At 27.5% G+C, this 24244-nt stretch overlaps 7 protein-coding genes across 9 annotated transcripts; 4 read left to right on the plus strand and 3 right to left on the minus strand.

Moving 5' to 3' along the window:
- The first annotated feature begins 1950 nt into the window (after positions 1-1950).
- LOC108546355 (major facilitator superfamily domain-containing protein 6) lies at positions 1951-4409 on the plus strand. The gene is made up of 9 exons (XM_017898399.1): positions 1951-2050; positions 2138-2436; positions 2525-2855; positions 2939-3129; positions 3214-3350; positions 3462-3577; positions 3655-3900; positions 4085-4231; positions 4333-4409. The coding sequence occupies exons 1-9, from the start codon at positions 1993-1995 to the stop codon at positions 4401-4403; spliced, it is 1596 nt and encodes a 531-aa protein (XP_017753888.1). The 5' UTR covers positions 1951-1992; the 3' UTR covers positions 4404-4409.
- A 243-nt stretch (positions 4410-4652) lies between these two features.
- On the plus strand, positions 4653-7971 carry LOC108546358 (F-box/WD repeat-containing protein 4). 2 transcript variants are annotated; one of them, XM_017898403.1, is made up of 9 exons: positions 4653-4877; positions 5249-5527; positions 5617-5767; positions 5862-6025; positions 6118-6246; positions 6384-6531; positions 6605-6820; positions 7533-7592; positions 7770-7836. In XM_017898403.1, the coding sequence occupies exons 1-7, from the start codon at positions 4660-4662 to the stop codon at positions 6803-6805; spliced, it is 1290 nt and encodes a 429-aa protein (XP_017753892.1). In that variant the 5' UTR covers positions 4653-4659; the 3' UTR covers positions 6806-6820; positions 7533-7592; positions 7770-7836. The 2 variants fall into 2 exon arrangements, with proteins under 2 accessions (XP_017753892.1, XP_017753891.1); XM_017898402.1 differs by lacking the exon at positions 7770-7836 and adding an exon at positions 7893-7971 and having other exon boundaries at positions 4677-4877.
- Positions 7318-15915, minus strand: LOC108546357 (cytoplasmic aconitate hydratase). Its single transcript, XM_017898401.1, has 15 exons — positions 15861-15915; positions 15111-15203; positions 14870-15036; positions 14651-14796; positions 14012-14405; positions 13756-13927; positions 13449-13666; positions 9456-9615; positions 9019-9239; positions 8784-8940; positions 8475-8710; positions 8205-8341; positions 7982-8129; positions 7745-7911; positions 7318-7636 (listed from the first exon to the last, which is right to left on the minus strand). The coding sequence occupies exons 1-15, from the start codon at positions 15865-15867 to the stop codon at positions 7384-7386; spliced, it is 2676 nt and encodes an 891-aa protein (XP_017753890.1). The 5' UTR covers positions 15868-15915; the 3' UTR covers positions 7318-7383.
- Positions 15916-16409: 494 nt separating this feature from the next.
- Positions 16410-17322, plus strand: Lamtor5 (Late endosomal/lysosomal adaptor, MAPK and MTOR activator 5). The gene is made up of 4 exons (XM_017898353.1): positions 16410-16535; positions 16821-16882; positions 16971-17085; positions 17251-17322. Exons 1-4 carry the CDS (start codon positions 16501-16503, stop codon positions 17312-17314), a joined length of 276 nt encoding a protein of 91 aa, XP_017753842.1. The 5' UTR covers positions 16410-16500; the 3' UTR covers positions 17315-17322.
- A 260-nt stretch (positions 17323-17582) lies between these two features.
- On the minus strand, positions 17583-19920 carry LOC108546284 (protein RFT1 homolog). The gene is made up of 8 exons (XM_017898288.1): positions 19843-19920; positions 19407-19609; positions 19145-19331; positions 18788-19072; positions 18601-18732; positions 18388-18519; positions 17818-18318; positions 17583-17741 (listed from the first exon to the last, which is right to left on the minus strand). Exons 1-8 carry the CDS (start codon positions 19900-19902, stop codon positions 17583-17585), a joined length of 1659 nt encoding a protein of 552 aa, XP_017753777.1. The 5' UTR covers positions 19903-19920.
- Positions 19822-22558, plus strand: LOC108546285 (S-adenosylmethionine mitochondrial carrier protein). 2 transcript variants are annotated; one of them, XM_017898290.1, is made up of 7 exons: positions 19822-19974; positions 21146-21302; positions 21384-21493; positions 21658-21898; positions 21985-22123; positions 22197-22395; positions 22534-22558. In XM_017898290.1, exons 1-6 carry the CDS (start codon positions 19963-19965, stop codon positions 22306-22308), a joined length of 771 nt encoding a protein of 256 aa, XP_017753779.1. In that variant the 5' UTR covers positions 19822-19962; the 3' UTR covers positions 22309-22395; positions 22534-22558. The 2 variants fall into 2 exon arrangements, with proteins under 2 accessions (XP_017753779.1, XP_017753778.1); XM_017898289.1 differs by lacking the exon at positions 19822-19974 and adding an exon at positions 20580-20656.
- Positions 22559-22985: 427 nt separating this feature from the next.
- LOC108546267 (ras-related protein Rab-24) lies at positions 22986-24128 on the minus strand. The gene is made up of 4 exons (XM_017898256.1): positions 23959-24128; positions 23506-23594; positions 23168-23442; positions 22986-23101 (listed from the first exon to the last, which is right to left on the minus strand). Exons 1-4 carry the CDS (start codon positions 24070-24072, stop codon positions 22986-22988), a joined length of 594 nt encoding a protein of 197 aa, XP_017753745.1. The 5' UTR covers positions 24073-24128.
- Between the last annotated feature and the right edge of the window lie 116 nt (positions 24129-24244).

Consider the following 24244-nt stretch of genomic DNA (forward strand, 5'->3'; position numbering starts at 1 on the left):
AGAGATCTGAGTCATCCTACAATTGCTAGTGAATTACTTTGTTAATGTCACAATTGTCAGGAACGACGATTGCAAGCGAATTATTATCAACGTTATGCAGTATCGTTTCTCTTAAAACAGACACGTATATATGCTCATCATCAATATTATTCATGAAAAATCGTTCCCAAGTTGCATAAAGATAAATTCTTGAAAGTTTAAATACTCAAATTTATCATGTTTCGCATAAGTATTAAAAAATTTATATTGAAATATTTTAATAACTCAAAAAATTTTTAAGTTATTCAAATAATCGAATATTTAATAGAATTCCAGAAAAAAGTTTTATTCGAGTAAAAATAATAGCATACGAATTATCAAACAGTATATGAATAACAAAATTAATATATATAATAAATAATAAATAAATGATAATTCTGTATAATGTATATTAATAATTATAATTATTTATATACATATATAAAATGAACGTGTGTGAACGCATAACCTCTAAAATACCAGGCACTTCCCTCGTAAGATAATGCTCGTAAAGGGTTAAAGAGTGTCGGTGGTGGGGGTGTCGGTGGTGGGGGTACCGTGGGCCGTTGAAACAAGTATAGTATTTTAAATTAAATTAAAGAATGAAAAAGAAACTATATTTTTAAACGCACAAAATTGCGAATATCATGTTTAATGAAATATGGTTTATTGAAGCAAGATAACTAATCAGCGTTGATAGAAGTACTCGTTATTAGCAACCATGTATGACTAATAAAATACGAAAAACTTTTCACTCACTATATATGTTCTCAAATAGCGGGTACTCAGATACAAAAAATTTACGTTTTGATACATTCTGTTTATGATTATCACATTTTATAACCGTGCCGGAATAACAGGGCTAAAACTTTAATTATTTTTTATGACACGATATTTCTAATAGTATTTCTAATTTTATTGCAATTTTTACAAAACTTAAACAATTTTTCTTTATTTGTAAAATTTAATTAAGATTCCTTTTTTTGGAAAATAAACATTTATTGCCAATAATTTAGTAACACTAACTATAAAAAAGATAATGTTTTATTTAAGATACTCGATAGAATCTTATTCTTTCTAAGAATGGAAAATTTTTCTTATGATCAAATATTATTTATCAAAATCTATAATATATATAACCTCGAAGTACGTGTAATAATTTGCTTATATATCCATATCGAGGGTAAAAGTATTTCGAAGTAATGCCACAATCAATAGCGCTAGTATAGCTGCATACCAGGGAAGTATTGGGCACACGTGATTCTTTATTAAATGTCAATACAGTCTGTGGATATACGTATATAAATACGTTAACTTTGTTACACTGATAATATGAAATTTACAGAAAAACAACAAATAATAGTGATAGTTCCTAACAATAAAAGTTGTATTTCTAAACTCCATTTAATGAGCACTTTATGTTAAAAAAAAGTAAAACTCAAAAAATGCTTCCCAAAAGTAAAATGTAACCATATTAATAAGTAGCAGTCATCTTATATATTATGTTACAATTTACTTCATACAATATAATAAGTTTTTCCATAAATAATTTTTTTTTTATTGTAAAAAATTAGTTCGTGTTATTACGAATTGGAAATGAATAGGAACCACGAAACGCGGTTAATTTGATACCGTGAACTTTCATAAATTAAAAATTTTAGAATGTTCGTGACTATTCTTGGAATATTTCTTATGAAAAATATTAGATATTTTTTATTGAAACATACAAGTAATACTTTTAAGCTATATCTACATGTGATAAGATATCTCTTCAAATTCTTGTATTGTACCTTATCTACATAAATTTTTGTAGTTCTATTACTTTGATTTACATCTCTTTCAAATATTTTTATATTATATGTATTGATACATTCTTATTTCAGGAAACAATGTCAATTTTAATCATTATTTCATAAACTAAAATATTTAAAAAGATATTGTGGTAATGTATTGGTTACATTAAGATCATAAAAGATGAAGTTAAATTATGCACAATTACCTATAAAGATACATTATTTCTTCTTTATGGCAGGTAAATTCAGTTAACTATGTTAAGACATATCCTTTTCTCATTATGTATAAGTACTTTTTTTTTAAGTACTATCATTTTTGATTGCAGCAATGGGACCAATTCTCCCATTTTTACCAGTTTATGGTAAACAACTTGGTATTTCCGTATTAATCATGGGTAGCATTACAGCAATTTTACCGATTTTATTCTTAATTGCTAAACCAGCTTTTGGTTTTCTTGTAGATTATTTTTATACTTGGAGAAGAACAATTTTTATTATATTATTAGCAACAACAAGTAGTTGTTTCATTTGTATGTACTTTTTACCAATAGTTCCAAGACCCATTTTTCCAGATCATAGCTTTAAGAATGTTACCTGTGATTTATTGCCATATTGCACACAAAAGGTAATATATTATTTTACTTATGAAAAACAATTATTGAACTATATGTATCTTAAACACTTTAATTTTTATATAAATTTTTTATTTCAAGGATATTTCTAAGCCATATTTATGTACTGGAGTAGCAAATACTATGTGCCATTGGATTTGTACAGATAAAAATTTCTCTACTTTAGTACAATTTCAAACACCCAATCAGGAAATAAATTTTTCTCCAAATTCTACTTGTTTAATTGATAAAAATAATACATTATATTGCTCTAAAAGTAATAATTGCAATGTTATTTGTGATAACATAGAAAATAATTATTGTTTATATACATCTATAACTTTTTGGAGTTTTGTTTTATTAATGTCTCTAGGTAATATTGGTTTTAATGTGTGCAACTGTATAAGTGACGCAATTTGTTTTGACGTATTAGGTATTATGTAATTTTCATATTACCTTTATTTCAATTCGTTAATAATGTAAACAGATAGTAATATTTCTTAGTCCTTTTTCCAGGTGAAGGAGGGCAAATGAGCTATGGTAGACAACGTGTTTGGGGAACTATTGGTTTTGGAATTTCAGCCCTCTTAGCTGGTTATGCTGTAGACTATTGGTCCAAAGAAGAAATTATTAAAACATATGCTCCTATTTTTATACTTATTTTTGTATTCACGATCATTGACCTATTTTGTTGTAAACGGTTAAATGTGAATATCTGGTATAACATATAAAAAGTAATAAGTTTCTATAATATTTAGTAACAAATATTTTATTAAAAATACTCTTTACAGTTACCAATAATGACAGGCTCAACAAATATATTGAGAGACGTCATAAAGCTTTTAAAATTAAAATCTATAATTATATTTCTTTGTTTTGCAACAATTGCTGGCATTCTTGATAGTTTTATGATCTATTTTTTATTTTGGTAAGTACATATATCGATAAAATAATTGTCGTTTAAATAATTTCCAAAATATATGATAAATAAATTACAAAAACAACGAAAATTTATATAAAAGCAGTATATTTCAAATAGGTATTTGGAAGACCTTGCTATGGCAACTGGTTACATGAGAGAAATTAAATTAATAGAAGGTTTAATCGTTGCCGCAGAAACTTTGGGCGGTGAAGTAATATTCTTTTCCTTATCTGGTATGTTATTAATTTATATAAAAAAATATTTTGTCCCTTATATAATTTTTATTTTTTAATTTATTTTTCTTTAATAGGTAAAATTCTAAAAAAATTTGGATTCGGTTATACTTTTACATTCTGTTTTGTATGTTATGCCGTACGACTTGGATTAATTTCTTTAGCATTGAATCCATGGTGGGTAATACCAATAGAGTTGTTTATGCAAGGACCTACTTATGCACTTTGTTACACAACAATTGTTGCCTATGCTAGTAAAATTGCACCACCTGGTACATCAGCTACTATTCAAGGAATTGTAGCTGGTATGGATGATGGTTTTGGTAAATAAGTTTATAATATGAATATTTCATTGTTATATCCATAATGCATTTTCAATATTTCTATTACTTAAATTGATTAGTTAACAAGAAACTTAATTAAATTTTATAACTATTACTTAAACGTCTTAATCTTATCACATGATACAAACAGTATATTAATATGTTAATATTGTTTATTCTCTAGGTTTTGCAATTGGTAGCTTGGTAGGTGGCATCTTATATAAATTATTTGGTGGAGTAAGAACATTACAAATATTTTCATCAATTGCAATTATAACAGCATGTATATATTTCATTTTGTATATAATATACTTGAAAGATGTGACACCAGGTAATAAAACAATTTTTTTTTAAATCCATATGAATTGTTTAAAATACTTGTTTTTTTAACTTTCTAAATATTCTTATTGTTAAAATTTATATTTATTGCAGATACAAAGTACAATGTAGAATGGAAAACACCTAAGGAAGCTCAAATGAAATGTACTGTTGCAGAGAACTGACAATGCAAATATATATACTAAAACATATTTTTAATATAAATTAAAATTATAAAATATAAAAATAATGTAATTATTATTTTGTTAATAAAATTTGTTATTAGCATTTTATAATTTACAAATAAAATTTAATATATTCTTTATTGGTTTAATTTTTATACATTATCTCTGTTAAAACGGAATTGAATATGAAAATGTTTTACACGTGACAGTTTGCGTAATACTGAAATTTAACAGCTGTTGTATCCTCAGTCACCACATGATTGGCTTAACAAAAATGACAGATGTGTGGCGTTTGAACACTTTACCATCTGATGTTTTGATTTTAATTTTCGACTATTGTCATGCTTTTGACTTGGTACGACTCAGCGAAGTATGTACACGTTTTTACGATATTATACGGGAAGAAACACTTTGGATCAAGAAGAGTAAACAGCCGATCGTGACTAATCAAACTTCGAGAAAATTTCGCGAAAGGTACATTAGGTTATCTTGAGCATTTTTTCTGTATATATTATTTCTGATACAATTTTTAGTTGTCATGAATGATATAACTTTATTTACATCCTTCTATGCGTTACAAAGTTCATAATATGTATTAATTTAAGAGACAAGAAGGTTTTATCTTAATATTTGTATTAAATCTAAAAAACTCTAAATGATTTTATTATTCTATGATACTACAAGTTAATTATATTGTTAATATTTATTATAACAAATAAAATAAAAAAAAATCATATTTCTCACAGAACAGAAATAAATGTATAACTTTTACACATAACATAAAATATATTGAAATTCTGTATTAAAGAGAATCTTATTATATTTTCAATATTTCAATTTATTAGGTGCAATTTATTACTATGTTTGCGTACAAAATGGCATGTTTCACACAATTGGCAATATGGTAAATATGAAAAGAAAATCCTCTTCTCCCAAAACACAAAACTTATACCACGGATTCAATTAACAAAAGATACATTATGGTGGAGTGGTGGCAATAAATTATATGGTTTTAAACGTACATTACCACTTCAAGAAAATAATCGAATTTTTATTAATGACAATGTTAGAAGTGATATATGCAAATTTATTGTCAGAAATGAATGTATCATTACAGGACACAGGTACTTAATCACAGACTTACTACTAATTAAAAAAATAATTAAATTAACATCTTATAATATATATTATTTATACATAATTCTCTTTACAGAGATGGAAGTATACAATTTTGGACAAAGTCACAATGTAACCAAAATATAGATTTTTATTTTAGTATAGACCGAGCACATTCTAGAAATGTAAATGCATTGGATGAAACTTTTAAAGCAATTATATCAGGTTCTAATGATGGAACTGTTAAGGTAGTAATTTAAATATTACTTTAAGAAGTAATAATAAATTTTATATAATTAACATTTGAAATTATTTCCATTAAAATAATAACTTTAATTTTAGATTTGGAGACCTGTTGGACAAAGGATCTTAAATGTACCTTTAGCAACAATAAATATAGCAGGATGGGTATGTTCTCTTTCTGCAGATCCAACAAGTAAAACAGTTGCTGTAGGTTCTGCTGGAGATAGTAATGATACCCATCTTCATATATTTGATCTTGAATAGTAAGTAAAGTAATAACTTAAATAATAAATAAAAAAAAATGCAAATTATTGAACATGTTCTACATAAAACTTATGTTTTATAATAATTTCAGTTACACTGAATCTGATATATTAAAGCCAGATAAAAAAAGATGTGCAGGAATATTAGATATGGTTTGGGATAGTCCACAAATTTTGCTTACCTGTGGATATGATACTTATATCCGAAAGTGGGACTTGAGGTAAATATTTCATACATGCATGTTAGAATATTAAGAATTTTGCATAGTTATTTAACGAATAAAAAATATTTTTAATTTACAAACGTTGGTTTAACATTGTTATTTTTAAGATGAACTTCACTAAAAAATTTGTTTAGGACTGGAACATGTGTGTATTCATGGCCAGATCCAACAGATGCAACTTTGTATTGTATATCATCAGATTATCAATATACTATGATCACTGGAACTAAATTTAACTGTAAAGCTGTTCTCTGGGATCAAAGACAAAAAAATTATATACAGGTCAATACTAGCATATTTTTTGCTTAATGTGTAATCTTATAATACACTCATAGTATTTTTTCATTTTTTGCAGTTCTATTTCATGAATCTTAATAGAATGTCTAGTCCTGTTTATTCTCTAAGTTTTGATAGCACATATTTATATGGAGCAACAGATCAACATTTAGTTGAACTTAAATTCTCAGGATATTCGTACAAAGAATCTAATTACAAAGAAATTCTTAAATATGAACAAATAAGAGAGAATAGAACAGGTTCAAATTGGGTTGTATAAAATGAATATATAATAGTAAGTGTACAAAATAAGAAACATAATATGACTGATATAGACTAAGATATTGTGTTATTTAAAATGTTGGAAAATTTAAGTGTAAATTAAAAAGTACAATTGCAATAATTATTAACACTTTATTACGTTAACAAGTATTAATTTCTGCAAGATTCTTTTTTTTTTAAACAATTATTATAAAATGTAAGAAATTTTATTTAATGCACGAGTATTGTATAATTCATTCATAAATTCATAACAAACCATATAACTGTACTATTTGAATGGCTTTGAATCTATATCGTGCAAAAAATTTTTCATAATTTAATAAAACTTGCAGGAAAAAATTTGTAATATGAAAATATGAATATACTTATCCAAACTGATTTAATATATTTATTCTCTAGCCCTTTTATGTTTTAAAGCAAAAAGTAGCATTTGTTATAATTAATTTTTCTTACTATAAATAAGGATAAGGATACATTCAGATACTATATGTTGCAAATCCAAACCCAAAATTAAGTATTGCGTTAAGTAACTTTTTATAATAATTTATAAACTTCACCGATATTTGAATATTTTTATCAAAGTATTTTCCTGATCATGTAATTTAGAATACCGCCGTGTTTAAAATATGTTATATCTACTTCAGTATCGAATCGTAGTATCACTTCGAACTTTTTACCGTCATCTGTTGTAACGGTAATTTTTTGACGAGGTTGAAAATTTTCAGGTATCGTTATATCATATAGTTCATAACCGGATAAACCTAGGGACTCTGCGTTTTGTCCAGGTAGGTATTGTAATGGAATAATACCCATACCTACCAAATTTGACCTGAAAATTATGGGAATAGCAATAAAATGTTAAATTTAAAGCACTTTTCAACATTTTACATTTTGAAATACGTACATTTCCACGAATTACTTAATAATAAAAATTTACCTATGTATTCTTTCATATGATTCAGCTATAACTGCTCGAATTCCAAGAAGATATGGTCCTTTCGCAGCCCAATCTCTGGATGATCCCGATCCATATTCTTTACCAACAAGAATTATTAAGGGTATCTGATCTTTTCCGTATTTTACAGCTGCGTCAAAAACGTCCATCTATGAACAAATGACTGCATTCAAGGACATTATGTGGACAAATTAAATTAGTTTGAATTTTTCTACAAACCTCTTCTTTAGTGGGAATGTAAATTGTACGCGGTCCAACTTTTCCAATAAATTTATTCATTAAACGAATGTTAGCAAATGTACCCCGTGCCATTACGGCGTCGTTACCTCTACGTGAACCATAAGAATTAAATTCTTTTGGTGTTAATCTAAAAATGAACAAAAATAAATTATAAAAAATATTTGCAAAAACTTGTATTTTCTTAACTGTAATTTATACGTACCCATGATTTGCTAGATATCGTGCCGCTGGAGAATTGCGTGCAATACTCCCAGCTGGACTGATATGATCTGTCGTAACAGAGTCGCCAAGATTCAAAAGAACACGTGCTTTGGTAATTGGTTTTATTTTTGGTAATTCCTAATTATAATTGAATAAATTAATATTAAATTACTTACTAAACGTGAAATAGTAAATATTTAATATTATTTTAAACATAATGTAAATATTTATTATTTTAAATTTATAAAAACATATATAAAATATAATTCACCTTTTGCAAATTTTCAAAGTATGGTGGATTCTTTATATAGGTGGAGTTTGTATCCCACGGATACAATGTTCCATCCGGAGCTACTAAGTTTGCCCAACTAGGACTACCTTTCTCAATCTTAGAGTAAACTTCTTTAAACATTGCCGGAATTACATATTTTCGCTCTACCGCTTGAATTTCTGCTCTAGTAGGCCAAATATCTTGAAGATATATTGGAGTTCCATCCGCTCGTCGACCTGAATATTTTTATTATTACGAAGTTTTCCAAAAATTATGAAATGTACACTTCAAATTAAACCATCCATTTACCAAGCGGATCTTTTTCAAAATCTATATCTACCGTTCCACTAATGGCATAAGCGATTACCAAAAGGGGCGATGCTAAATAATTTGCTCGAGTATGCGGATGAATTCTGCCTTCAAAATTTCGATTACCAGACAACACACCGCAACATACAAGTCCATTCTAATTAAGTAAAATAAAACATAATAATTAAAATAAATATAATATAAAAATTGAAAATTAGATATTTCGTATTATTACCTTTTCAATAGTTTCAACTATAATATCAGGAAGAGGACCGCTATTACCAATACAAGTCATACATCCGTAACCAACAACATCGAATCCTAATTGTGAAAGATAAGGAGTTACACCGCTTTCCTTTAAATAATAAGTTACAACTCCAGATCCTGGAGACAACGATGTCTTAATATAAGGCGCAACAGTCAAACCAGCATCGACAGCATTCTTTGCAAGGAGACCTAAAATTATAATATTTAAATTTAATTCTTTAAATGTAATTAAATAAAAAATTGAATAAAAACTTTCTGTAACTTGGTTAATACTTTACACTATATAAATATAGATTATTTAAAAACTGTTATAATATTTTGTGAAATATTATATTACTTATTTTTGTAGTTCAAGGTGTAATAACAAAATTAGAATTAGAAAAAATATTTTATGATAGGAGTTACCTGCTCCAAGCATAACACTAGGATTGCTAGTATTAGTACAACTAGTAATTGCGGCAATAACCACTGAACCATGTCTTAATTTGTAATCCTTCCCTTCAAATTCGAACATACCTACGGCATCCACTTTCTCAGTGGTTAAACCATACCCTTTGAATCCTACCTGGAAACAAAAATTATTTATTATAGTATACATATTTTCTCAGCTTACAAGAAAACATAATTGAACATTTTTCAATGTAAAATTACAATATTAAATCAGTTAATATTATTTATGTACAAATAATCAAGAATATAATTTTGATCAGATTCTTTTGTGAAATCGAAATTTAAATTTTTTCGTACATATAAAAGTTTGATGACCCTTGAGTGCGATTGCATTTAGAATTCATTACCCGACCAATGATTTGCTGAAAGAGCATTCTCATATCGCAAAATTATAGTTTCTTATCTGTTTCGACATTTAATATACAATATATTTAATTTCACGTAGTTTATATTTAATTTAATACCGCATATATTTTACACATTTTCCAATTTGTTACACGTAATTTGTTTTCTCTTTATAACTACATATTGTTATATTGATGTTACTCCCAATGGTATAATAAAATTTCATAGGCTCACGGACAATAGGTCTGGGACCAATAATAGTATCCCTTTTAGAAATACAGCTATTCGAATATTCCTTTAATGGTAGTCCCCGTTTAACTAAGCTATTAAGGCCATTCTAATTAGTTTTCAGAAGGTAAACTTATCGAAGCCGATGCCTAAATTACTAAGGGTCTTTTAGCCTGGCACAGAATATGCATAGCCTCAAACAGTTAGACCATTGACATTGTTCGCTGTTTGAGCTTTTCCTTTTAAAGGTTACATTTACAAATTTTATACCGACGAAACAGTTATTCCATCATTTGTTGAGGAATAGAGATTCGATTTTAAGGAAATCGAATTTAATTGCATAGCTCTCTACTGAAAAATATTTACTGCAATAGTTGCGTTGTATATTTTATAGAAAATTTGTCAAGACGTTAAGTACTTTATTTTTCAATTGCTATGCATATGGTAAAAAAATGATTTTACAGAAATAGTTTCAGTAGAGAACAAGATCAATCGTTTGTAATTTAAAGCAGAGCGAATATCTATACGTAAGACGATGGTATGCAACAAAATGCGTGAGCTTTGCAAAATGAATGGATGTTGTATCAGCAATTTCAGCGAGGTTGCATGTCGTTCTTAGCCTCATCGAAGACAGTCGTTCATGCTCTTCACGAAATTCAAGATCGATCGATCATCGGTACGTATAAAATATTTTTCTTTTTATTAAGAAATCGGCATCAGTTTCAATTGTTATACCAACAATTTATAGAGCATTCTTTACACGCTTATACTTAGAAGGATGTTCTAATCTCAAAATTGATTCTTTTTTTTTAATTATTTCCATAAGATTACCCTTACAGAACTGTATTGTATTACTGTACCGAGATCATATCAACAATATAAATTCTTCAAAATAAATCATTCCTTTCCTTTTAAATGAACATCAGTCATCAACATTATTTATAATTCTCTATCTATATTGAGAAAGTTTAGCTCTTCATTTCTTACGTTTACATTTATATTCACATCTGTATTATATTTATGTTTCATTTTAGAATATTATTTGAAATCCTAGCTATAAGACAATTTTATATTAATACTAGCAAATTAAATTATTGCTTAAACTCTTGAATAAAAAGAAACGAAATAGTTCTTGGTTCGTATACATCATGGCCGAGTCAAAAAGCTAACAATAAAAGGGCGTTGAATTTCATGACACGGAGGAACAGTCAGCTCTCTATGATTCACGTGGATGAGTTTTCAGCAAATGTCCTTACTGTGATAGCATAGTAATGCGATTCCAATGTTGAACATCTTTCAATAGAAATCGATCGCTCCCTTGTTTTTAAAATCATGCGCGCCCGTTGTTACTTCATCACGTTCACATGATTATCGTTACCGCTTTTAACCAATATTTATAACTTGACTGCCTCTTCACCATTAAAATAGTTATCTAAAGTATAAAGTATAATATGTTTGATTCATGTATATACCCACAACTTATTTTCACACTGTTAAAAATATGAAAAAATTATTCATATTTATAACATTATAAGATTTACAACAGATAATACAATGTTATCTTAATTTTTGTTTCTGTAAATCATTCATTGCAAAAATTTATAATAAATTCATTAAGTGAACTATTTGCCTTACTAATGATTTATCAAACAAACATTTTTTGATTTGTTGTGTAGAAACAATTAAATTAAACAACAGACTTATATGTATATTCAATTCATCATTTGTCATTAATAATCATAAGACTGTAACTTAGTAATTAAACTTTACTCAGAAAATAGTAATTTAGTAAATCCCAATATTAAACATATTTTCTATTTTAAGTACTCACACATAAACGAATAAACGACACCATACAAGAATCAATTTTTTGCCGCTATATGCTCGTGTCTTTCCGAACAGGATAAAATAATTCAATCAAATTTTAATCGAATAAAATATTTCAGCTATTGCTATACAAGAAAGATTTTTTTAATCGATATTTCCAGATATTCGTGAAAACAATATATGATTTCATCCTGGTCGTTTACAGGACAATAATAAGGGTATGTGTTCATAGTAGGATAATAGACAAATTTTTGTCTACCTGTCATGTCAAGGGAAGTAAAGGAAATTCATGGAACGTTTACCGGGTTGGTGCGAATGGCCTGCATTGCCTGGCCAAGGGGAGGGGACAAGTTCTGAGCATATATAAGCGTGGTTCGACAAGCGCGAAAGGTCATCAGTGTACAATTAACAAGTGAGAACAGTCAACGGTCAATTGAAATTAGATAGTTGATTCTACGATCTATTTTAACGTAATTCGTTTTCATTTTAATATACCAGAAAATTAATCTTCGTAAAACATGATACTGTGAAAGTTAAAATTGTTGCTCTTTCTTCTTTGTGATAAATTGTTCTTGATTTGTTGGTGATCTGTTAAGAATCATAATATTCATTGTCAATTAGCATAAATATTTTCCTCGTGTTTGTATCATCATACGGCAATCGATTCAAAGAAAATCGACTGAAGAATGCATTTTACATATTCAGTGCACAATATTCAATACTGGAGGCTGCTGTCGGATGAAATCTCGTCCGGTGTGGTTGGAAAAGAAGCCTCACCGGGTAAGATTCATCCAATGTCCGTCTCTGTTCTTCAAGGATTATCGAGATTTGCTGGTAAAATGTATGCTCTTCTTATTAGGGGCGAAGTATTCGTCTAGTGCAACGTTGCAAAGAAATCGTGACTAGATCGAAATACTCGTCCCCGATAGAGAGATTTATCAACTGTGAAAAAACGTGTTCGACGAGCTGCAATATCTACCAAATCGTCCCGTTTATTTTTCTTTGGTGATCTAACTGTATGGTAAATTAAAAACCATAAAGCTAGATCAGCAAGGCAAAATATACGAGACATAGCCTCATGAAATGTGGCTGAACAGAACTCTTTATCAAGGAATAAGGTAATTGAATCTTTTTTCCAATATTGAAAATTCTTGCTTTGAACTCCTACACGCTTGCAGTCAATCGTTTTTAGATGAAAGAATCCGGAGGAACTATTGCTGTGATGTGTCGCCGTAAAAGATTCATATCACAGCAGTAGTTACCTGGGATTCTTTCGCCTCTCTTCACCTTCACCGGAGAGTCTTAGTAAGTACATGTCACGCTTCTAAGCAGCGCACTTGGTTTTACAAGTATAGCATGGGATGAACGTGACCCTGTTTGACGGTAATACTTGATCGTCACTGGGTTATGTTTGTCCCATACGAGTACTGATTGATCATCGCTAATGCATGTTACTTACAAGCACATGCCTTGCACAACGAATGTTACTAAATTGACACAATAGTATTTTATATTAAGAATGTTATGATAACTGGAAAAGATTCTTACCTTATTAGTAAGACAATTCCTGAAGTCTGTTTTCATGTCTACAACGGACACACGATCGTGCGGCCTTTTAGGACCACTAACACTAGAAACCACAGTTCCTAAATCCAAAGTGATTACTTCTGAAAAGATTGGATTTTGGCTTTCATCGTCATAGTCCCTCAACATACGTAGATTGGTAAGATAATTCTCTATTACAGTAGTATGTTCCTCGCATCCTCCTAACGAAAAAATTATACACATACGTAAATTGAATTGAAAAATGAAATGTTACTGCTACATTTAATTCTTTCTTTTGTAATTCATATACCTGTCTGTCTTAAATATGTTAAACTTTGTTGATCAATAGGGAAAAAACCAACCGTGGCACCATATTCAGGACACATATTCGAGATTGTTGCACGATCTGCAATGCTCAGTTGAGTAACTCCTGGACCAAAAAATTCAACAAATTTTCCGACGACTCCCATCTGTCGAAGATTCTGCAAGTACATTAACATATTTGTGTACTATTATTTTTTCGATTTTATAAATAATAATTCAAAACTATGGAAAAATTATCTAACCTTTGTTATTGTAAGAACAAGATCTGTTGAAGTCGCATATTGATTTAAGACTCCTTCCAATCTATATCCCACTACTTTTGGCACTAACATTGATATCGCCTGACCTAACATAACGGCTTCAGCTTCAATTCCTCCAACACCCCACCCAAGTACACCAAGACCGTTAATCATAGTTGTATGGGAATCTGTTCCAACTACACTATCAGGATACAGTAAACCATTCCTATGAATCACGACTCTGGCTAGGTATTCCAAATTTACTTGGTGTACTATTCCACTTCCTGGAGGTACAATAAACATATTTTGAAATGCTTTGGCAGCCCATTTTAAAAACATAAATCGTTCCTTGTTTCTCTCAAATTCAAGTTCCTCATTTTTTTTTAACGCGTCATTACTGGAAAAAAATGGTATTTTTATCAAAGTTATATTATCTTTGTTACTCAATATAAGACTATATTATCGCGGTTTTAAATATTCACACATTATCATTCATTTTAATACCAAAGAAAACAAAAATGGATTTAGATTTGATTGTATTGTGTAATCATGTCATAGCAACTTAGAGTTATCTTTCTGACTTGATAAATGCTTTACTTTTACATTTTGATCAAGCGAGATGTAATGAAAGCAATTATTTACCTTCTAATAAAATCAACTTGTATTGAATGATCAATAACAAGATCTGATGGGCAGATAGGATTTATTTTATCTGGATCAGATCCCAGCCTTTTAACAGCATCTCTCATAGCTGCAAAATCCACAACTGCTGGCACTCCAGTAAAATCCTATTTAAAATAAAATTTAATTGTAAGAAAAAAACTTTCAATTTGTGGAATTCATACTTGTTAAAATACTTACTTGTAATATTACCCTAGCTGGTTTAAAAGCCACTTCTGCTCCTTCTTCAAGGGTTTGATTATGTTCCCAGTCCAAGATCTTTTCAACATCATCCTTTGTTACTTGAAAATTATCACAATTTCTAACTGCGCTTTCCAAAAGTACTCTGATAGAGAAAGGTAATCTGTCTGTAAGTATTATCTCACTTAAAAATTATAATTCTTTTTTATTCAATAATATCTATCAATTTATTAATACATACCATATTTTTTCCCAAAACTGGCAATATCAAAATATTTATATTCCTTAAGTCCAATTTTAATGGACTTCATTAAATGGTTATATGGATTATTTTCTGAAAATAATTTCTATATTAAAATTGCATTAAATAAAAAATACTATTTATTTACAATAAATTTATGTAGTATTATAATATTAAAATATACAAAATTTCTAAATCATTGTATGACATATACATAAATTATCTTTATTTTAACTATTATGATTTATATAAAACATAATTACATTTTAGTTAGTGTAATTAGAAGAATTATATTTAATTATTAAACAAAAGATTGTTTCAAAAAATGGCGTATCGAATCAAAACGAGGGAATATGCAATGAAATATTCATGCAATGTAGTTGTCAAACGTAACAGGTGTCATAATCATATTATGAGAAATATCACATTGTATTTTACATGTAAAACAAATTTTCTTAAATTTACGAGATAAAATAACAATTAATTTGAGAGAAATATGCGCTGTCATGAAAAAATAACAAAGAAATATAAAATTTAAAATATTCTTTTCCGATAATTTCTTAAATTAGGACAATAGATGCATAATATTATGCAAATTTGATAGTATAACAAATTGAGTGATATTTATTCTAATTATACAAAAATATTCATTTATAAAGAAATTAACGAAAACACTCTTCATCGTTGTTAATTATTACAATTGTATCTTAAAAATAATTGAGAGCAAACAAAGCAAGTCTTCACACTTACCAGCCATGATTGTCACTGTACCAGTCACGTCGTCCAGTTCGCTTACGAAGGAATATTATTTATATAGGGTGACGAAAATATGTGTTACAAAACACATTTTCTCTAGGAAAACATGTTTTAATATCGTGTAATTAAAGTAATTATAACAGGATAAATGTCATATAATTGTATAAAAATAATATAATTCGTTTACTATTTTTATTTAACAGAACTAAATGTCATATGAAGATAGTACTTAATAATTTAATAAAATTTATATTTTTAAACATATTTTCATTAATAAATACCGGTTTTTATAGATATATTGAAATAACTTACTAAAGCAATAAAATCTTTACATATTACTACTGTATGATAAGAGTATATTTTATATACTTTTGTATATAAAATGAATTTGATAAATATATGGAAATATTTTTCTTTACAATACCATCTAGTAACCACAATCGATAAAGAATGTGCAAACCAATACGATGTATCGAATGATTCGATTAAACTTGTTGCAGAATAAATGTTTCATCTTGTGAATGTATACAAAACTGTGTGATTATAATAATTACATTAAACTGAATTCTTTTTAACAAGTAATAGCATCAGTTATTTGTGCAAGTGTGTTTTGTAATTTAATTAGGTCTTTGAAATGGAAAAGAATTTAGAAAAAATATTAGATGACGTGTAAGTTTAATAGTAGATTTCATATTATATTTATAATAAAGTGATTACTCATATCAATATTTGCATTAATATAAATTTTTCACAAAACATAATATTTTTATTATCATTTAATACTTACATCAATGTTGTTTGTATTTGTAAAGATGTAGTAAATTTAACCTTATGTAGTCAATTACAATTTTTATTCATTTTATTTATTCAGTAAAATAATAAAAGTTTGAAATAAACAAATTAAAATTGTTCATTTAATGATTAAAATTATTTAAATTTAATATTTGTTATTAGAAATAATACTGAAGGTATTATTGGTTGTGTCTTGGCTGATCATGCTGGATTATGTTTAGGAGGTATTTCTTTCTTTTAATTACATATATATGTATATTTAACAGTAGAAACAGATAGTGGAAAAAGTAAAGGTTATGTAAATATTTTTAGCAAAAGGAAATGCATCTACTGATAGTGCAGGAATAATTGCAGCTATTGCTGATCAAGTTGCAAAACTAGAACCTACATCACCAGCTCCAATTATCTCTCTCCAAAATGATAACAGGTAGTGTTAAAAGACTTATTTTATTCTGTCTTAGCACAATTAAAATTAGATTAATGCATAACATTATTAACCAATAAATTTATTAAACAACTTTGAAACTCAACATGTCTTTAAACATAAAGTCGCTTTAAATTAATATTAAAAACATTATAAATTATTTTATAGGAAATGCCTTATACAACGCCAAGGTGCAATAGTAGGTGCTATTTATACGGATGTTTCTGTATAAGATAGTTCTTGTACTCAAATTAACAATATTAATTATATTTATGCTAAACTTTATTATATTTATGTTATTTTGTTAATTATATATAAACTTTAAATAAGTAATTTTAAAGTGTTTTCATTGAGAACTTTTACTTGATTTTGATCATAACAATATAGAAAATACATAATTATTAAATTTTGCAAGGTATATAAAAGTTCTACATTATAGCACCTTTGTAGACAATTTATAGATGAATATTAATAAAGCATCATTAACAACACATTTAAGGTCAGTCACTTTTTTTGTGTCTATTTCTCCTGTCATAAAATTTATTTGTACCAAGCCTAATTAAATCATGATGCTCGTATATCCAGGATATGAGTACTATCATAAACATTATTACTCCGATAATTAAGTGCAATACTTTTTCATCTGGGAAAAGGTAAGCCTGAAACAAAAATTTCAAACTGTAATGCAATATTTTCTGTCAAATCAGAAAAAAATAAAAAGTTTTCTTCTTTTACATGAGATACATTGGTGACCAATGCTGCTACTAGAAGAGAAGTAGAAAACATAGGCTTTGGCACTAATCCATGTAATGGACGGTACATTGTGTCTTTGTATCTTTTATTAATAAGAATAGTAGAGTGCAGAATTCTTAAACTCATATTCACACAATTTCCAAGAATGAAACCAACTGGACCAAACCAAATAGCGAACAAATAGGATGCACTTAGAAACACGATCGATTCATAAATCATAATCAAGTTACTCTTGTTTATAGTTGCACTATCAGCTGTTGCATTAGTGTAACATTCTGTTACTCCATTTATTCCCAAAAGTAGTACAGCTAAACAATGTGCTCGCATTAAAAGAACTGGTAGATGCAAAGTTAATTTAATGCCACCATATAACCATAATAATGTGCTTGAATATGATTGTCCAAACACTAAAATAACTAAACCAATTGACATAACAGCTGAACACAAATGTGTTAACACATTTACACTTTCTTGTATTTTTACCTAAAAAAAATTTATTTTTAATAAATTGTAGAGTATGAATGCATGTTAAATTTCTCATTTAACACGTACAGGATTTTGATCATTCAGTGGTTTGTCTCGTTTTATCATTTGGGTAAAATAGAAATATCCACTTTCTTCTATTGGACGGAAAATAAATCTTGCTGCTAAAGAACCTAAATTATTTATGATTTCATATGTTCCCTTTAAATGTAGAATTAAAATCAAATATAAAAGGTAATGTATATGAATACAATACTTATCATTTTATCATTAATTAAATACCTGTTCAGTAAATGTTAATACTGGCATTACTGTCATGATTAATCTTTCTCCTTCTGTTAAAACTTGTTTTAAAAATCCTTGTGTAAAAAAACTCCATGTAAGAATAAGCAACTTTTTATCTATATATGACTCCTAAAATATAACAGTTTTTATACATAATACGCAAAGGATTTAACTTAGTACATACTTTGTTTGCTAATTGCCCAGGTAAAAAGTCCATTATTGTTTTAAATGGAAATTCTCTTACAACATATTCATCACTACTGTCTTTCAATGACATTCTCCTTTTTAACTTACACTTGTTAATTTTCTTAATATAATAATAAAAGTATAAATAGTGACTAGTAGTATAAAATATTGCTGCAACTAGTTGAGCTACACCAAATGCTAATAATGCATTCTCTGGATTACGAAGAATCAATGGAACAAATGTTATAGTACGAATAGCAATCATGATAGTATCAAGTATAATCTAAAAAATTCAATATTATAGATATAATACTACAGATATTATAGCCTCAGTATTTTTAAACCAAAATCTTACTTTCAATCTAACAAATAAAAATGCACTAGCAACCAGTTGAACAATTAAGGATGATAATTCAATTATACAAGACAAAGCAACTGCCCAAACTGCAAATGTGTAATACAATGGTAATGCTTCAGATGTTGATAAAATAAAAAGCCAAATATATCCAAAGATTAGGGACATTATGAAACATGTAGGAACCCTGAAAAAATATTTGTAATCCATGTATTTATGTAGATTTCATTTATGTTATAATTAATTAATTTTAAAGACTAACGTTAGCCATAATAAATTTACAACTTGAGCCCAATTATGCTCTGCTGTATTAGTTAAACATGCTTTCATGAATGGTTCTCGAGATAGGAATAAAATCATTGATTCCAATAATAGTAGTCTCACATTTATGACTCCTAAGACAGCTTGACCCACATACCGAACAACAAAGGCATTTAAAACAAAAGTAACTCCTCTGCCTAATATCTGAAAAGAAGTCCATTGTAATTGTTTTTTACATATATTTAAATTTTTTAGGAAATTTTCAAATATTAATAAAATTAATAAAAATTTCTCAAACAAATAAATAAACTATAATTATCAATAATGATAATATGATTTGTATTTATAAATATGATGTAAGTTTTCTCATATATAGAAACTGATATTTCTTGGTATAAGATACGCTAGTTTTAATAGTTGTTATGTTGGTGTAATACCTGAAATATAATATTGAAGGAAGCATTTTCCAAGCTGCTTTTTAAAATATTTTGAGACATGTTTGTGGATGATCAAATGGAAATATAAATCTTTCGAGATTCCCGCCCAAAGGAGTGTCAATGAAATTCAAGGTTATGTAAACACTTTAACAGTACCTAAAACATCAAGCCGATCATTTTTCAGAAATTTCCTTCGCGCTTTTGACTAATCGGAACATAGCAAATACAAAAGCCAAGAATTTCTTCAGACTGTATGAAACGGATTTCATGACGTAATTGCGTCAATTTTCTATATATATCATTGCTAGTAATTTTCCGTCACGTATCTTCATCTATTCTTCCTAGTGGAAAACTGTTTTCAAAACAAAAGCTTTTCCTAACTTTGACAGTAGAAGTTCGGCATATGTCAGATAAGGTTAGCTTTCACTAGCAGACTACCAAAGTGAAATCAAAGGTTGTAGCGAAAGAAATAATGATTAACTTGTGAAGTGATGTCATTATGTAATAACCACATGGTCTAATCATTTTATGTTACTTCATTTACACGAAATAACTTTAAATTTCTAAAATAGATATTATTTGTGATTGTTTTCGTTAATTTAGCAAATACTCTATGATGGTTAAACTATCATTTAAATTATGATTTTTGTCTTACTAATTGTATAAAATATTTAATTTAGTTTTTAATTTTGTTTTAAATTTTAATAAGTTTATTTAATAATGTTAATACGTATTGTACTAACCAAAAATGTTACAAGAAAATAATTCAACAACCACCGCGAGCGCAAAAAACATTTTCCTTACTTCGTTAATCGTAAGTAAATTTCTGTATAATAAATAACGAAATAAACTAAATAGTATGCTTTAATTGTTAATATGATTACGCGTGAAAAGTCTTTAATTTGTTACATTTACTTGAAGTTTATTCGATAATCATTTTATTTAAACTTACATAAATTATTCTTCCGATTTATTATACGATTTCTGTAATCAATTTATTCAAAAAGTAAGTAGTAATAAGCTGTGTCAATTTTTGTACATTCAAATATTTTAGAAAGGAATCAGGTTCTTCTTAAAAATGGCGTATATATTAATACTTAATTATTATTATATCGTGTATTTATGATTATTAATTAATACTTTTGTAAATAAAAACTATATTTTTTAAGAAAGAACTACACGTTTAATATTTTTAATGAATAATTACAAAATAATAACGAATAAAGAACATAAATAAAAAATAAACTTCTAACAAAAATATATATATTTATTACTGAGATAAATAATTAAAAATTTACGATAGTCAGGTGCTCTCGCAGGAACTACATGCGATTTTATATCATATCCTTTGGATACACTTAAAACGCGATTACAAAGTCAACATGGTTTCTTAAGATCTGGTGGTTTCAATCAATTGTACAAGGGTTTAGGTCCCGTAATGATAGGATCCGCTCCATCGGGTAAATTTAAGATGAAAATTTATTTTTCGATAATAATGAAAAATAAAAGTAACATTACAATGATAAGAGCATTCTTTTCAGCTTCTCTATTTTTTATAACTTATGAAGGTTTAAAAGAAGTATTTCAACCTCGAATACCAGATCAATATCACTCAATTATACATATGACTGCCGCGTCATTGGGAGAAATGGTAATTTATATCTTGTCAATATTCTGTAAAATAATAATAAGAAGAAGAAAGCTCAAAATATGATTATTATTTTATCATGTTATCAAATAAATTATATTTTTTTATTCTTCTAAACAAAGAGTCAAACTTTGTATTATTTAATAATTTTTAAATGTTCATAATAGGCTGCATGTTTTATTCGAGTCCCAGTAGAAGTAGTGAAGCAAAGAAGACAAGCACTTTTAAGCGATTCACATAAATTACCACTAAGAACTTTATATCGTGGTTATGGAAGTACTGTAATACGAGATTTACCATTTGGCTTAATTCAGATGCCACTCTGGGAATATTTTAAACTCTATTGGAAAAGACATGTGAAACGTGAATGCACGCCTCTAGAGAGTGCTATATGCGGATCGATATCAGGTAGAAAAATAAAAATATTAAGTAATGAGAATGTATAAATATTTTATTATATTTTAGATATTTTATATGAGTATTAATTTTTACAGTTGCTATATCTGCAATACTAACAACACCTTTAGATGTTGCAAAAACTAGAATAATGCTATCAAATATGACAGTCGCAAAAGATGAAGTAAAAATATCCATAATGTTAAATAAAATTTATCGCGAAAATGGCCTTAAGGGGTATCTAACAAACGTGTTTTCAAATTATCAACCTTTTTTGGTACTACAAACAATAATCGATAAATATTTGTAGGTTATTTGCAGGTTTTCTTCCAAGAGTCGGTGGTTTTACTATTAGCGGTTTTATATTTTTTGGTGTTTATGATAAAGTTAAGGAAATTTGTATTTCGATTTTACCACCATAATGTTATGAAAAATATGTTTACAAATTTAAATTATGATTAATATCTTGTCAAATGATTGTTATATAGTTAAAGTATAACGTAAGAAAAGTAAGTATAAAGTAAGAAAGATTGATGGCAGGTAAGCAATGCTCATTAATCTTTCATTAATAATACAATACATTAGCAAATATATTAAAAATTTTTGTTTAATTTATATTTCACTCATTATAATATCTTTTATTACAGGTGTTAAAGAAAATTAGAATTTGAGTCACACTGAATTTGCTTATGCTATAAAAAGTATAAAATGAATGATAATTGCATTTTATATTATAATTGTTACTAGGAGAATGTACTAGTTCCCTGCAGCAAATTTTGTTTTTCAATGTATATGGTTAAATATTACAATTTAGGAAACATATTTTCGTTTTGTAATATATTTAACTAAATGTAGACATACACGTTTCAAGAGAAAACAAAAAATAAATAAATAAAAAGCACATCAAAAGAAATATAAAATATAAAGTATATTTAAAAATAATCTTTAAATTCAAGACATTCCCTCACATTTACATATAATGTGTCAAGTTACAGTATGCTATATATCAATTTACAATTATGGTATTAACTTGTACAAATAACATAAAATATAATAGATAAGAAAATTATGGTAATTTTTAATACTGATATTGTTACACTTATTGACAACAGTGTGTTCCTTTGGGTTCAGTATTTATTTCAATTGTCTCTTTGATTTTTTGTACATTATCTGGGTCGGACATAAAATCCTGTGCAATTTCATTAAATAACTCACCTATAAAAATGGCTTAATAAATATTAAATATCATTACATTAACATAAATGTAATATTGATTCTTACCAACATTTTCTCCAGTTTTACTAGATGTTATAAAAAATTTAGCTTGAATGCTTGCAGCATATGTTTCTACAACACTTATATCAGGAAATGGAATTTCATTATATTGCAAGATATCTTTTTTTGTAGCACAAATATATATTTTACACTCTTCTTCAATATTTCTAAGCTCTTTTATCCAAAATTTTGCTTTTTGAAATGTATTTGATTTTGTGATATCATAACAAATAACAGCAGCTTTCGCACCACGGTAATATATTCTAGTCATCGCATCATATCTAAAAATACATAATTTATGGTATTAAACATTTTTAAATTTATAATTTTTGAAAGTCACTTACTTTTCACTGCCTGCTGTATCCCATATTCCCATGATAAGCCTCTTTCCATTGACTTGTATTTGTTTAGCTGCAAAAGCAGCGCCTATAGTCTAAGGAAATTGGAACTGGGTTAAATGATTTTGTGATGCACCTCTTAGATGATTCTCAGTGGAAATCTTAATAATTTTATTTTACAATATTCCTTCCACTTCGCGGACTAAGAGAAACAAGATACCCTAAATCAGTGTAATCCCTAATATAATTCAATTTAAATTTTAGAATTTACAAACAATTTAGAAATAATGATTCTTTATTATTTAATACCTCTATAGCAATATAGTATAAAAATTATTTGATTTGTTCTATGCATGATATTGCATCATATTAAGAAAACAATTTCGAACTATTTTATTAGATAAGTACTAATAGAAATAAATTGATGCATGATATATTTTATTGTATGATTGTACTTACATTTTGGTAAGATAGACTTTCGTTAAATCTTTCATTTACGAAACGTTCAAGAAGACTTGTTTTGCCTACAGTTGAACTACCCAATAAAACCACTTTCATATCAACGTAATCCATTTTTAAATAATGACACTTTTTTAATGCACAAATGCTATGATTTAAATACCACTCGTTTTTTATCACATTTAGGTTAGTATGATTACCTTCTTGTATAAAAAAATAAACACTGACTAATGTTTGTAGAAGATAAAGTTTAAGATAATTATGTGGGCATTTGATATAAAGTACT

The sequence above is a fragment of the Eufriesea mexicana genome, unplaced genomic scaffold (genome assembly GCF_001483705.2).
Source record: "Eufriesea mexicana isolate 0111107269 unplaced genomic scaffold, ASM148370v2 scaffold657, whole genome shotgun sequence".
NCBI classification, from domain to species: Eukaryota; Metazoa; Arthropoda; class Insecta; order Hymenoptera; family Apidae; genus Eufriesea; species Eufriesea mexicana.

Coding starts and splice junctions, on each gene's coding strand:
- LOC108546357 (XM_017898401.1), bottom strand. Junction 9,240..9,455: donor TAGTGTTATGCTTGGAGCAG/GTAACTCCTATC, acceptor TTATAATTTTAG/GTCTCCTTGCAAAGAATGCT. Junction 8,941..9,018: donor TAGTTGAAACTATTGAAAAG/GTAATAATACGA, acceptor TTACTTAATTAG/AATGGACTTGTATGTTGCGG.
- LOC108546355 (XM_017898399.1), top strand. CDS start 1,993: ATGAAGTTAAATTATGCACAATTACCTATAAAGATACATTATTTCTTC. Junction 3,130..3,213: donor TTTGTTGTAAACGGTTAAAT/GTGAATATCTGG, acceptor TACTCTTTACAG/TTACCAATAATGACAGGCTC. Junction 3,901..4,084: donor TGGTATGGATGATGGTTTTG/GTAAATAAGTTT, acceptor TTTATTCTCTAG/GTTTTGCAATTGGTAGCTTG.
- Lamtor5 (XM_017898353.1), top strand. CDS start 16,501: ATGGAAAAGAATTTAGAAAAAATATTAGATGACGT. Junction 16,883..16,970: donor TGCTGGATTATGTTTAGGAG/GTATTTCTTTCT, acceptor AAATATTTTTAG/CAAAAGGAAATGCATCTACT. Junction 17,086..17,250: donor TCTCTCCAAAATGATAACAG/GTAGTGTTAAAA, acceptor ATTATTTTATAG/GAAATGCCTTATACAACGCC.
- LOC108546284 (XM_017898288.1), bottom strand. CDS start 19,902: ATGTCTCAAAATATTTTAAAAAGCAGCTTGGAAAATGCTTCCTTCAAT. Junction 19,610..19,842: donor CCTTCAATATTATATTTCAG/GTATTACACCAA, acceptor ACTTCTTTTCAG/ATATTAGGCAGAGGAGTTAC. Junction 18,520..18,600: donor TATTAACATTTACTGAACAG/GTATTTAATTAA, acceptor CTACATTTAAAG/GGAACATATGAAATCATAAA.
- LOC108546267 (XM_017898256.1), bottom strand. CDS start 24,072: ATGGATTACGTTGATATGAAAGTGGTTTTATTGGGTAGTTCAACTGTA. Junction 23,595..23,958: donor AAAGTCTATCTTACCAAAAT/GTAAGTACAATC, acceptor CAATTTCCTTAG/ACTATAGGCGCTGCTTTTGC. Junction 23,102..23,167: donor TAAAACTGGAGAAAATGTTG/GTAAGAATCAAT, acceptor CCATTTTTATAG/GTGAGTTATTTAATGAAATT.
- LOC108546285 (XM_017898289.1), top strand. CDS start 20,591: ATGTTACAAGAAAATAATTCAACAACCACCGCGAGCGCAAAAAACATT. Junction 20,657..21,145: donor TTTTCCTTACTTCGTTAATC/GTAAGTAAATTT, acceptor AATTTACGATAG/TCAGGTGCTCTCGCAGGAAC. Junction 21,899..21,984: donor TATATGCGGATCGATATCAG/GTAGAAAAATAA, acceptor TAATTTTTACAG/TTGCTATATCTGCAATACTA.
- LOC108546358 (XM_017898403.1), top strand. CDS start 4,660: ATGATTGGCTTAACAAAAATGACAGATGTGTGGCGTTTGAACACTTTA. Junction 4,878..5,248: donor TCGAGAAAATTTCGCGAAAG/GTACATTAGGTT, acceptor TCAATTTATTAG/GTGCAATTTATTACTATGTT. Junction 5,768..5,861: donor CTAATGATGGAACTGTTAAG/GTAGTAATTTAA, acceptor CTTTAATTTTAG/ATTTGGAGACCTGTTGGACA.